Source organism: Ictalurus furcatus, chromosome 10, assembly GCF_023375685.1.
Source record: "Ictalurus furcatus strain D&B chromosome 10, Billie_1.0, whole genome shotgun sequence".
Taxonomy (NCBI): domain Eukaryota; kingdom Metazoa; phylum Chordata; class Actinopteri; order Siluriformes; family Ictaluridae; genus Ictalurus; species Ictalurus furcatus.
The window spans coordinates 9129673-9143687 of record NC_071264.1 but is presented as its reverse complement, the minus strand read 5'-3'; the positions used below and the strand labels follow the sequence as shown (position 1 = coordinate 9143687).

The 14015-nt window shown below is 41.2% G+C and overlaps 1 protein-coding gene across 4 annotated transcripts in view; it reads left to right on the top strand.

Annotated features, from left to right (window-relative positions):
* Nucleotides 1–13945, top strand: part of camsap2a (calmodulin regulated spectrin-associated protein family, member 2a) — a 42681-nt gene extending 28736 nt beyond the window's left edge. Inside the window, exons 5-18 of one of the 4 annotated variants that reach the window (XM_053634092.1) lie at nucleotides 1117–1149; nucleotides 1966–2107; nucleotides 2568–2707; nucleotides 5771–5861; nucleotides 6002–6098; nucleotides 6178–6215; nucleotides 6327–6396; nucleotides 6508–8482; nucleotides 10370–10506; nucleotides 10589–10809; nucleotides 11301–11373; nucleotides 12056–12171; nucleotides 12272–12390; nucleotides 13139–13945. In XM_053634092.1, the coding sequence (XP_053490067.1) occupies nucleotides 1117–1149; nucleotides 1966–2107; nucleotides 2568–2707; nucleotides 5771–5861; nucleotides 6002–6098; nucleotides 6178–6215; nucleotides 6327–6396; nucleotides 6508–8482; nucleotides 10370–10506; nucleotides 10589–10809; nucleotides 11301–11373; nucleotides 12056–12171; nucleotides 12272–12390; nucleotides 13139–13444 (3558 nt within the window). In that variant the 3' untranslated portion in view covers nucleotides 13445–13945. Of the gene's footprint in view, nucleotides 1–1116; nucleotides 1150–1965; nucleotides 2108–2567; nucleotides 2708–5770; nucleotides 5862–6001; nucleotides 6099–6177; nucleotides 6216–6326; nucleotides 6397–6507; nucleotides 8483–10369; nucleotides 10507–10588; nucleotides 10810–11276; nucleotides 11374–12052; nucleotides 12172–12271; nucleotides 12391–13138 lie in introns of all 4 variants that reach the window. The other 3 variants (XM_053634090.1, XM_053634094.1, XM_053634093.1) reach the window with 3 other exon arrangements.
* The last annotated feature ends 70 nt before the right edge of the window (nucleotides 13946–14015 follow it).

Here is a 14015-nt window from a genome sequence, read left to right as displayed (position 1 = left end):
TCAGTACAAAACAGTGTTCGTTTAACCAAGCTCCAAAAACGGCTCGTTTGGATGTAGCGAGATTTGTGAGGTCACACGGGCAAATACATTTGCATATGACTGTCCCTATAGCAAGATTTCAACACCTACTTTTACATCATCGTACTGTTGGCCCCGGCCACTGGCACTCAGTCGATGAAAACAGTTCCGCACGGGGTATGGCGGGGGGTGGGGGGGCGTTAATAATTAATTCATAAGCGAAGATGTTAGCCATTCATAGCACTGGGTGGTTACATTAAAGTCTTAAAGGTAACGGACATAAGAACCGATCGTTTCGGTCAGAGACAGGGTGGGAAAAGGTCATAAATTACTACATTTTGTATGTTTTTTTTAACAAAAAACTTTACGAATATTATAATTACACCTCAGGGAAGATAATAAAAATAAAAACATCATGACCCCTTTAAAAAGCAGAGATCCATAGAGACCCTTTTGCTTTTTGCTCCCCGAAACCTTGCATGCAGAAAAGCCCTGTGCTGTTCTAGGACACTTCTTTAGGGAAATTCCCAAACAAAAAAAAAACAACCCAAACAAAAACATTCCTATTAACCCTGTCATTATCTCTGGGCGTCATCAACCCTCCGAGTTGCATTGCCGTTCCAACACTACAGTGACCACAGTGATTCCCGTCACCGTCTGCAGCTTAATTGAACAGTAATGAACAGTACGGCATTTTTCCAGTGAACTGCCCTCAGGGGCAGTTGTGGCTTGGCGGTTAAGGCTCTGGGTTACTGATCGGAAGGTTGAGGGTTCAAGCCCCTTCTCTGCCAAGCCGACTCTGTTGGGCCCTTGAGCAAGGCCCTTAACCCTCTCTGCTCCGGGGCGCTGTATCACGCTGACATGCTGGGGTATGCGAAGAAAAGAATTTCACTGTGCATATGTAGATATGATCAATAAAGACTCATTATCATTATCAGTGTTTTTACTTAAAGTAATGAGCTATTGATTAAATAAGAAGTCACATCAGACTAGGTCTACTTTCTTTTATTTTTCCTCCTATGATGAGGAGATCTTCCCTCCTGATCCCGATTCCTGATTCCTCTCTTTCCTCTCTTTCACTCTATTTTCTGACCGAAGTCTCCAACCAAATGGTATATGAAGCTGGTTCCTGTAAGTTTCAACATAGATGTGCTTTTTCCCTCTCCATCATGTTTTCATCTGCTTGCCTGTGTTCAACATCAGTCGTGTCAGTCAAACCACGTCATCGCTGTAGTCAAGTCTGTCTAGGATTTCTTAAACGTTCATCTGCCTCAGTGTGTGTCACGTCACTCATTATTTTCGCTACATCATTACGCAAAATGACAGCAAGGTAAAATATCTTGAATATTTTCAAAAGTCAAATTCTATTTAGTATTTTCTAATTTTTTTGTATTTTTTGTAATTTTTCTAGTATTTTCTAATTTTATAAGTTCACAAGAAACCAAATATAAGATTATTAAAATTTTTTCTAGACATTTTTACTCATTCAAGCGTTCCATTTTCTTATACTATTGGCAGATAATGTAGGTAATTTTATTGCTAAAAACAAGCAAAATTATCTGTCAGTAGAATAAAAAAGTTTAAATCTTGAAATGAGTAAAAAATGTCTAAAAGTAGGTTTAATAATATTATAATCTTATAATAGGATGTACTAGATCAGTCTGACTATATTCAAGATATTTTCATTTGCTTAATCATTTTTTGCAGTGCATTTACTTTAAAAAACAAAACTGTTCCCATGACCCTTTATTAAATTTATTTTTTTTTAATTGATTTTTCAACTTATCCATCTGTAAAAAATAAAAAATAGTTTTAAATTCATGCTCTTTTGACATCATCCCTTTTCTGACTCCTATTATTTTTGTACAGGCTCTTGATGCTGGAGAGCTCTGCTCACTGCTGTGTGTGTTTGTGTGTGTGTATGTGTGTGTATGTGTGTGTACACAGGCCCGCTATAGGAAGGAACAGACGTTGCCTAAAACAGTACCATGGATCCCCCCAGTGGACAACCTGCTGAAGGACAGCACAGATGGCTGCGCCCTTGCTGCGCTGCTGCACTTCTACTGCCCTGACCTTGTCAAACTAGAGGGTAGGCACCCCTGCTGTGTGTGTGTGTGTATGTGTGTGTGTGTGTGTGTGTGTGTGTGCGCGTGTGCGCGAGCACGCGTCCATGTGTAGGAGTGGGTTAATTGTTGCATTGTGACATTTGTTGTATCCCGACGCCTCAGTTTGTCCCTAGAATTTTGAAATAATGACTCGTTTATATTTAAAAATTACAGAAAGAAATGAGAGGGGTGACCACAAGAGGATTTCACATGTAAAGCAACATAATCAATGAAATCATTCGTCATGTTAATCGTCCTTGTCACACATTTAAAGTAATCACATCAGACCAATGGAAATCAATTAGATTAGTGACCTGTGAATGATTGTATTTATCACACTAGTCATGTGATGTGCTGATTAATGGCCTAACCTGTGATTGGTGGAGTCCCTCTGTACTCCTGACTGCGTTTGCTCATTTTGTACAAAACTTGTTTCCTTGACAGACGTGTGCCTGAAAGACAGCATGTCTTTAGCGGACAGCTTGTACAATCTGCAGCTCGTTCAGGACTTCTGCCGCGAACACTTGAACCGCTGCTGCCACTTCAGCCTGGAGGATATGCTCTACGCCTCTTCTTCCATCAAAGTAAGCCGTCATTTCTTCAGCTTTAGAACAAATTACTGTATTCAACCACGGACACTACCATCATCCATGCCCTTACTGTATATAGAGTTCTCCGATAGTAAGTGTAGTCTCTGAGAAAACAGTTCTGGGATTTCTTCCAGTGAGAGTGTACGCAGAGAATACTGAGACTGAGAACAGTATTATACCACTTCAACACTGTTTATTTCAGCAGTGTTACATCACTTTAATACTGCAGATCCTGTAGCAGAAACAAAAATAATTCTCAGGTACTTGTTTGATTTCATGTAGTCTGATAATAAACATTTATTTACCATTAATAGACAGAGACTCCAGCGTTGGCTTTTTGAACTAGCCAAATGTAAAGCAGCTCCATTAAGGTTTCTAGTTCTAGGAAAGTTTTAGAGAAAAAAAAGTAAGAGGACACCGTTGGTGAAAACTGTTTCTAGTTGTTATATAGCAAGGTCTACGTTTCATGGGCATTCCTCAACTTCAACTATAAACTGATTAAAAAAAAAAAAAATTGCAATATATTATAATATCATATGCTGTATGAAAACGCCTTAGTACAAACGTTTTATTAAGAGACAGACATGCAGTTTTGTAGATGCGGATGTGTATACATGATCCTAAAGTTAATTATTGTAAATAAAAAGTGCCTGATGCTTTAACGTGACGGCTACACTGAGGAAGATTTCATATGCTAACCCTAACCTTATGCCTCACACCTCACACCTCCAGGGTTGAGGGTTTGATTCCCACCTCTACCCTGTGTGTGTGTGTGTGTGTGTGTGTGTGTGTGTGTGTGTGTGTGGAGTTTGTATGTTCTCCTTGTGCTTCGTGGGTTTCCTCCCCATGTCCAAAAACATTTTTCCAGACTCATTAAGGAAAATTAATGTGTCTACAATGATTTCTATGTGTCCTATTAATTAGTAAACGATTTTGTTCCACTGAGAACAAAGATGAGCGAGATGGTCCGACTTGCATGTTGAATTTCAGCAAGACTGCATGTGCATTAATCTCTGGTCATACAGTTACAACATACATATAGAACCATACATCATCCAAAGGTTATTACAACTGGGGAAGAAAATATATTAAAAATTAACCAAATCTTACCACAGTGATACAAGTGCTCAGATCCTTTAATGGCCAATGTGAAGCTGTGATCCACCAGCAACAAACAGAACTAGGGTTTGAGGCTGGAAAAAAACAGATTTATAGTAGACTGAAAATACTTCTGCACTTATGTTACACAATATAACCAAAAGTTTGTGAACACCTGACCATCAGTTCCATATGTGTTTGTTGAACATCCCATTCCAGTTATAACAACCTCCATTCTTCTGGGAAGGTTTTCCACTAGATTTTGGAGTGTGGCTGTGGGGATTTGTGTTCGTTTGGCTACAAGGGCATTACTGGGGTCAGGCAAGGTGTTCTAGGGTGCATTCATCGTCATAGTTCATCCCAAAAGTGTTCAGTGGTGTTGAGATCAGGGCTCTGTGCAGGACACTCAAGTTCTTCCACTCCAACCTTGGCAAACCATGTCTCCATGGACTTCAATTTGGCCGCCTTAGTTCCAGTGAAGGGAAATTGTAATGCTACAGCATACAAAGATTCTATACAATTGTGTGCTTCCAACTTTGTGGCAACAGTTTGGGGAAGAACCAGATATGCGTGTGATGGTCAGGTGCCCACAAACTTTTGGGCATATAGTGTATTTTGTAGCCTTTGGCATTACATTGGGGTTTCCTGTATTACCTCCCACAATTATCTTGTGCCATTCCTGAAATGGAAACCTAGACACGTGCATCAAAGTTTACTCTTGCTCTATGTGAAAACATCTGCCATTTCTTCAGTGGTAGACTGCCTGAATCAGACCTAACTACAATGACAGTGGTGTGCGATGTCAAGGCGATGGTTTTTGAGTATTGCTCAGCTTGCTTTTACAAGCAGAAGAACAGCGAGTAGGCGCAGGCGGTTGGTTCGCTCGCGTTTGCCAAAGCGGTGAGTCACGCATTACAAAACTCTCAGTGGTGAGAGGCTCCCCATGGTAACGTATTCTCAGACTCTGTGAAGACATGCTAAAATATAAATCACTCCCAGGCTTCTCTGTGGAGGAAAAATACAATCATCCTTCAAGTTAATGGTTAAAACAAATGTTTAGAATGCTATTTTACTGAAAGGAAATTTAGTTGAAAATTTAAGCAAATGTTCCAGATGGTCAGTCATGGCTGAATATTTAGTGAGCCCACGTTACTGGATGCACAGTAGATGTAGCATTGCTTGGATCTTTCCGAGTTTGAAATTTGTTCAGTAATGTAAGGAGTCAACCTAATCTCTCTTTACCTCATCTGTAGCAAGCATGATATTAACACAGACAATGCCTCGATGCAGTGAATGTTTACCACTGTATTTATATTATTCATTACACCTGGGGAAATTCAATATTTTAGCAAATCAAAATATCATATATCTCTCTGTAATATTGGTACAGCTATACAGCTATTAGTGGAGAGGAGAGAGTGATGTAACCAATTCAGAGATGGGGATTATTAGGGAAGGGCCAATGGGGAAATTTCTAATTTTTATTGACCACAAGACTTTAGGTTAAAGACTGGGCTGTTTTTACTTGTGCAGTGTTCCCATCACTAGACTGGGGCATAAGGACCCACACAGACCACAGGGTAAGCACCCCCTGCTGGCCTCACTAATAACACTTCCAACAGCAACCTTAGTTTTCCCCAGGAGGTCTCCCATCCATGTACTAGCCAGGCTCAATCCTGCCTTGTTTCAGTGGGAAACCAGGTGAGAACTGCAGGTAGCTGTGGCTCTGGCAAGCATACAAAGACATTCTGTACAATTGTGTGTTTCTAACTTCTAACAATTTGAACCAAGAGTTGCACAGTGCACCAAGTCGTAGACATGTGAAATGCAATTTGTTGCCTTTTAGTGGTGGTCTCATAACCATGTAAAGACTAAATCTATAAAGCTATAAAGACTGATCTTTGTAAACCTACACCTCCTCATTGAATAATCACATTTTTGTCCTTTTGTCTTTGACAGAACAATTACCTTGTGTTTATGGCTGAGCTCTTCTGGTGGTTTGAATTGGTTAAGCCATCTTTTGTGCAGCCTCAGGTTTTGGTCGATGAAGGTAAACAAATTAACCAAATACAACCAAAGTCTAATATATTATAATGATCACTTAAGTTTTTTAATAAATAATTAGCCGTTTTTTAAATGTTAGTTTGACTTGCAAATACATGACCTGGCTTTCATCTCTGTGGTCTTCAGCACCATCTCCATCACTGAAGAATGTTCCATCTGTGCCCATCTCAAAAGTCACCAAGAGAAGCTTCATGGAAAGGCCTCCCAGTCCAGACAGACCAAGGTACAGTAACTTTCACACCTCAAGACTCTTTAGACTCTTGTAATTCTGTGGCTCACTAATGTGTGCTCCTAACTTTTAGTCTCCCGCTGCGACAACAGCCTTTAACAACAAACTCAGGTAAACTGATTTCAGAAAGCCATTTTTTTATGTTTCTTTAATTTTCTTTTCTGTGACCTGCTCAGCAGTGTGTATTAGCCAAATATTAACCATTGTTTGCATACTGTCCAGGTGAGATCAGGCGATCAACCTCCATGTCATTTGTTGACAGTTTTTTGGGGACTTGGCCCACGGAGAGGAGGTGTGAATACTTAGGACACCTTGTTCAATACCACTGTATTTATTAGAAATATTATAGACATGTCAAAACCAGTGCTAACTACTATTTACACATGCTTTGTCCTTTGTGTAGGTCAGGGACTCAGGGTGTGTCCTTTGATATCCCATTAGATAAGGGCGACACCACTCAAACTATTACACAACCCAGACTGGGTATGACCAGGTCTGTAAGCACTGAGGGATTTGGGCTCAAAGTAGCCAAGGGAATGAAGCGAAATCTGTCCTTCCAACCTGTTATTGGCCAAAACATTGGTATTGAGGAAGAAGGCTGTGCAGATACCCTTGTGGGAATCCACCATGGTGGTCTGAATGGCACAGCGCCAAGTAGCATTGAGGAAGCCCTAGAAATAATCAATAATTCAGAAAAGCAACAGGAGGACACCGGGGTTGAGGCAGAGAATGAAGGTTTCTTCCTTCATATGCAGACCAAAGAACTGATGCCCAAAACCCAAGATGAAGGGGGAGACTCTGTTTCAGAGGCCATGGGGATTTCAAGTGCTTCAACTGTGGAGGTGGACACTGGAATTCACGTAAAGACAGAAGATATCCAAGAGACTCTGGATGAGGACTCATCGCTTAGAGACTGCACAACAAGTATGGAGTTAGATGCAGACCAGTGCTTTGAGGCTAGAGCAAGTCATAGCCAGGATTCCATTAGTTCATATCCCAGCAGTGTTGGCACCAAGTCTCCTATAGCTGATACTCCCATAGGAGTTAAGATGACCAGCTTTGCTGAACAAAAGTTCAGAAAACTCAATCCAAATGCAGAGTCCAAAGGGGGAAACTCTCAGGGGACTACACCAGACAGTTCAGACCTTAACCTTTCCCACTCAGTCTCCTGGGCCCCCTCACCAGAGACAAGCCCTGTCCACCAGCCACAGAGGGATCCGGCGCAAGCCATGGCTGCTGAAATGGTACAGCTGCGTATGCGGCTGGAAGAGAAACGCAGAGCCATAGAAGCTCAGAAGAAAAAGGTGGAAGCCGCCTTCGCACGTCATAGACAAAAGATGGGGCGCAGTGCCTTTCTCACAGTGGTCAAGAGAAAGAATGATGGTGCCTCACCAATCCAGGAGTACACCACAAGCTCAGAGGCTACCAAGACACTATCTGATACTGCAAAATCTCCAGAAAAGTCTCCTGTCAAGTCCTTTAGTGAGGAGAGCATGTCTGAGACAGACTTGCTGGAGTACACGCGTTCTATCGAGAAGTTGAACACTTCTCTGAGCTTTTTGCAGGCAGAGATGCAACGGCTAGCCCAGCAGCAGGAGATCATCATGCAAATGCGGGAACAGCAGGCCTGGGTTGTGTCTCCACCACAGCCTTCACCCCAGAAACAGGTACGGGAGCTTAGAGGAAGTGGAGCTCGCTCATCAGGTTCCCCCTCACCAGCTGATTCCCCACATACCACCCATCGCTCCCCTACCAATATCAAGAGAAAGTCAGCTTCCTTCCACTCCAAAACCCCACGGACACCCAGGCCTACTGAGCTGAAGATCACTCCATTCAACCGAGTTCTCACTGTACCCCAGTCTGTGGACAGCTTACCTCGTCTGCGCAGATTCTCACCCTCGCAGTCTGTATCCAGCTCTTTTGCATACTTTGGGAATGACCTAAAACCAAGCAAAAATAATATGCAAGTTGATCCCTTGTGTACAGAAGGTACTGCTTCTGATCTCACTTTACCAGCCAAAGACAAACAGCAGACTGAAACGGACATTGCAGATTCAAGAACCAAGGAGTTCGAGAACAGTGTGGAGCAAAATGGAGAGATGAAAGATGATGGAAAACAATCAGAAGGAGAAATTAAGCCCACAGTGGAATCTAGTGTTTCTGAGGTGTTGTCACAAGCTGTAAAAGAAACATTCATAGTAACGCCTACCGAGAAGCCAATAGATTTAGTTAGTCAAAGCAACAAAAGCTTGATCGAAGTGCCACTATCAATCCTAAAGCCTCTCGAAGGACAGGAGTTGGAAGAGTGTGGAGAGACACTGACAGCAGGAGAGAACCAGGATGATGACCAGAAGATGTGCTGTGGATTCTTCTTTAAGGTACGCATATTTCAAATACTCATCAGTTTTATATACATGAAAATGTTGAATAGTCAGTTATTCATCTAATATTTATGATAAAATAAAGAATGAATATTACACTTGCGTGTATGACCTTGGGCTTGTATTCACAAAAACTCTCATCTTACCACTGATAGTTCTTCCAAGTGACATTAAAATTTCCAAGCTTGGAGTTTCTTCTTAAGACCTACCCATGAAAACTACTGAGAGTAGGCTATACTAAGGAATTTGAAGACTTCCTGACCTCAGAGTATGACTGGCTGATGCAGTAGTAGTCTGTGTGATAAACTTATCAATGAAATGACATGATTTCATTAATAATTTCATATTTGAAAATCCAAATCTAAATGGTAACTTGTTAAATATGTTCTGTCAGGGTATGTGTCTGCTACGCTGAATATAAAAGGGTAGTATGTATTTAAACTTACATTTAATTAGAGTAGCAATTTAAACTTTTAATTTAGCAGGCTATATCAGAAGTGTATACGTGACTGGATGTAGTAACAAAAACCTACACTTTTGAAACCAAAACTGTGTCCGAGGCCCTCTAGTGGCTGAGTTCAGTAACATTTTTAACCCCGCCCATGCCTATGTTAGTGAAAGGGAAAAGACCCAAACAGACATTTTGGGTCTCCACATCTCTATAAATGATGTTTGTTAATACTGTTCTGACCTTGATATCTCCCCCATTATTTTTCCTAAGGATAAATGTGTTTTATAGGAGTTATTTGATGATAAATAAAAGGGCGTGGCTGACAGTTTTTGACAATACAGTCGAGTCTTGTGAATACTCAGCCCATTTCTAAAACGCACTTAAAGCTTTTACCAGTTCTTTAGCAATAACCAGTTTCATTCTGCTATGAACTGTTGTAACAGACCCTCAGGAGGAGGAGTTAATTGCATTTTTTTCTCCCAGTATGTTTCTCATTTTGATGTCTAAGCTGTAGCTTGTTGTACTGAGGTTATAACTAGCAAACCAACGTGTTTAAATTCTTTATTCTAATATTTTGAGATACTGGATTTTTTTATTTCCATGAGCTGTAAGCCGTACTCATCAAGATTAACAAAAAAAAGGCTTGAAATATTTCACTTAATGTGTGATGAATCTAGAAAATATGAAAGATCCACTTTTTGAATTAAATTACGGAAAAAAATGAACTTTTCCACGATATTGTACTTTTTTGACATGCACCTGTATAGTTAATTTGCTCATTTTCATGAAGCTTGTCAGTATCACTGGATGGCACTGTAACTTTTATGTCTGGTGTTATTGCATTGCCTCTCAAAGTAGTCACTCACTTCTCAGCAATCAGTGCATTACTTTGTCTGTAATGTTGTTTGAATGTTTAACCAGATGTTTGCCAGCTAAACTGCACAGGCTTTAGGAACTTGTGCTATAAGAATTAGGACCATTTTGCATTGCTCTTTTTAAGTGGGTAAACTAGACTGCTGTTTTATCTAGGTCATTAAACTGGGGATAATAAATAATTTACATATTGGTGTAAGTCAGGCTCGAGCCAGACCCAAGAACAGTAAGATTGTCAAAATTTATAGATAGCCAAAATTTGCTTTAGGTGGCATTTCAACTTGGTTTGTCTCTCTGTATACAAGTAACCACATGCTGATAATTACTGTAGCTCAGAGAATTAAACGAGTAAACATGCAGTTGTAATTTTGTAATGCTGTTAATTATAGACTGTTTGCCTTAAACACTGTTGACAAGATTAGATTGTTTACACGCCACAGTGGTAGTGAGCAAAGTGATGTTTATATTGGTGATAACCAGAAGCAGTTACTGTTAACAAATGTTGGGTGACTTCGTCAGCCTTTGTGTTTACGTTGTTGTCGCGTTCCTTTAATTAACAGGATGACATGAAGGGGGAGGACAGCATGGCACTGAAGCGAGCTGCCCTGCTGGAGAAGAGGCAGAGGAGGGAGCGGGAGAATCAGCAGAGGAAGCAGCAGCTGGAGGCTGAGCTGGAGCAGAAGAAAGAGGAGGCTAGGTGATGCTCTACCCAATGGGTCTGTTAGCAAAATATTTGTATGAAGCATGGCTGAAAAGCTTCTGCTTCGTCTTCTTTCTAGATTAAAGGCCGAGGAAGAGCGGCTGAAGAAGGAGGAGGAGAAAGCCAGACGGGAGTTCATCAAGCAGGAGTACCTGAGGAGAAAGCAGCTCAAGCTCATGGAGGACATGGACATGCTGGTGAAAACTCGGCCTGCCACGGCTAAGCAAAAGAAGCCACGGCCCAAATCCATTCACCGGGATGTGATTGAGTCACCCAAGACTCCTGTTAGGGCAACAGCAGGTAAAGGGGCGGATGCCCTCTTCCTGGGCAAGACCCGTGTGCTTTGTGCCACCCTCAGCCTTTTGCTTTCCTGCTCACTGAATTCCTTCAGATCAGTTCTAACAGGCTTTCTAACCCTATCTAATTACTTATTCATTTGTTTTCACTTGCTTTGCCTTGCTTTGACTCTGCTCTGTTCTACACTTTGTGATAATTCGCCTAATTATTTTATCTAAAATTCCTCCAAACTTACCAATAAACAGTCGTATCAGCAGTGTCATGCTGAGACTCACAGCGTTGTAGTGATTTTACTACCCTTACTAACACCTGTTGTTGAGATGTTATATTATATTGTATTATATTATATTATATTATAAATCTCTGAGCAGGGAGCTTTATCAAAGGGGGTAGTTCAAAGTACAGCAAGTGGCCTTGTCTTTGAATTGTCTAACTTTATTTCCCGTGGCACCGTTGTGTTTTACATCCAGGTTCACGACCTCGTGTTTTTTCAGTGTCCAGTATCTCTTTGGCCTCCCTCAATCTGGGAGACAACGAAAGTGTCAGCTCAGAGAAGCGAACCCCCAGGTAAGAACCATGGTTAAGTTAAGTAAATGTTAAGTAAAGAAGTTATCATTACAGCTGGTTTTTTCTATGGTGGAAGCAGCAGTACCAACCAGTAGGGTTTTCGTTTTTTGCATTGTGTAGTACCTCTCTAGTACTAACCTGGCATTTCTTATTCTGTGAATTCCTGTGTTCTTCCACATTCAGAAGCAATAGCTTAGCGTCCGGCAGCCTATACGGCTTCTTGGGCTCTCCTCGTGTAAGAAGGAGAAGGTCAGTCTTAGCTGGATCAGCCACCTTACCATTCCAGTCCTCTGCTTGCGCTGTGTCATACACAGTCAGGGGCTATCTGTTCCTGGTGAAAGGATGCCCATGCGTACACATCCCATAACTGCTTTCATGTGTTTATTTTTCATTCTATGATCGGTTTATCTCTCAAACTGGGTAAGAAAGCTTAATAAATAATGTACGTCTTCGATCCAACATGTGACTGTACACCCTGTGCTGTACAGCAGATGTAATAGTGCTGCCCCTAAGGATTAGCAGAACATGTAGCAGTACAAAATGCAAACATTGAAGTTCACCGCCTGAAATTGCATGAGACTAAAAGAAGTGGAATGCTGCCTCAGCTGCAGGGAAAGTAATAACATTATGTATTATATTTGCTTGGCCGCACTATTAATTTGTGTGATCTGTGCCCCAGTAGGCCTGACTCGGCTGACAGCTTCCTGTCTCCTTCTCGGTCTGAGAGCCATAATGGAGAGAAAGACTGGGAAAATGCTTCCACCACCTCCTCCGTCACTTCTATCACTGAATACACAGGTTAGATTCCTAAACCGATTTGCTTTGTAGAAACAGAAACCCCTTTTATAGCATACCAATGTTATTTATTATTATTATTTTCATTTTATTTTTTTTGCAGGTCCTAAATTGTACAAAGAGCCCAGTGCCAAGTCGAACAAACATATTATTCAGAACGCTTTGGCTCATTGTTGTCTGGCTGGGAAGGTCAATGAAGGTCAAAAGAACAAGATCCTGGAGGTAAGAACATAAAGTAGAGTAATTTATTTTGAGCCATTATTTGTTCTGTAAAGCCAGAAATGGGTAAAAAAAATCAGTGTTTTATGTTTAAGGCCAGGTGACACGATGGCTTAGTGGTTAGCATATTTGCCTCGCACCTCCAGATTCAGGGGTTTGAATCCGTCCTCGCGGAGTTTGCACGTTCTCCTCATGCTTCGGGGGTTTCCTCTGGGTACTCCGGTTTCTTTCTCCAGTCCAGTGACATGCGTTGTAGGCTGATTGGCATGTACAAATTGTCCATAGAGTGTGAATGTCTGTACGACTGTGCCCTGCGATAGGTTGGCACCCCGTCCAGGGTGTCCCCTGCCTTGTGCCCAGAGTTCTCTGGGATAGACTCCAGGCTCCCCACAAGCCTGTCTAGGATAAGCGGTACAGAAAATGGATGGATGGATGGATGGAGTTTGAGGCCAAGTTGCATTACACTGTTAGGAATTAGTAATGGTGGTTATTTAAGTAATTTTATTCACAATATTTACCAACTCAAACTACTTAAATGTATGAAAACCTTTAAACTAACATGTCTGTGGGTTAATATTGACCTTTCCCGGTCTAAAATGATCAAATCTGAAAAAGTATATTGGAGCTCATGTCTGTTAGCATCAAAAGGAATATTTGCTAATCATGGATTGGTAATTTCCTAACTTAAATTCACTTGAATGGAATATTTAAGAGCTAGGTATAACCCAATGTTTCATGATGTTTTCTGTAGGAGATGGAGAAATCACAGGCCAACAACTTCATAATCCTGTTCCGTGATTCGGGCTGTCAGTTCCGCGCTGTTTACACGTACTGCCCCGACACAGAGCAGATGAACAAGCTGGCCGGCATCGGGCCCAAAAGCATCTCACGCAAGATGATCGACGGCTTGTTCAAATACAATTCTGACCGGAAGCAGTTTAGCCAAATCCCAGCTAAGACCATGTCTGCCAGTGTCGATGCCATTACCATCCACAGCCACTTGTGGCAGACCAAGAAGCCGGGAACACCGAAGAAAGTAGCACCCAGCAAGTCCTAAGATTTTATATCGGCTCTCTCTCCTGGAGTGCTTCTGATCTCAGCAACGCTCTCTTTCGTTGTACATATAAACTCCAACCTGCACTGCGCAGAATTCTGCATCTTTGTCATGGAACACAACCCACACTTGAACTAAAGTAAAATATGCACAACTGGATTGTAAAACAATATGGGCTTTTTAGTGGATCTCACTCCTGTATTTAAAACCTGAGCGCCTCATTGCAGTTCAGTTAAAGCACGTGTGTGTGGCTGGGTGGGTGAGTGTGTGTAACTTTTATATGTGGCAAGAAAATGGTAAATAATGAAATGATGAAATATGACTGATATTTGGTAAACTGAAGCACTGAATGTCATTTGTCTGTATAAAGAGAAATGTTGCATATACATTTGTTAACATGTGGCCTTGGTTTCAAGTTCTTTGGTTGTTTTATAGTATGTAATGAACTGATCTTATGTAAGATATTTACCATTCAAGTGTTTGGTTTATTATTATTATTATTATTATTTTTTAAAGAGCTGGTCACCAGTGGACCTCGCCTTCGGGAGCAATGCTGAATGTGCGCATTAAACGA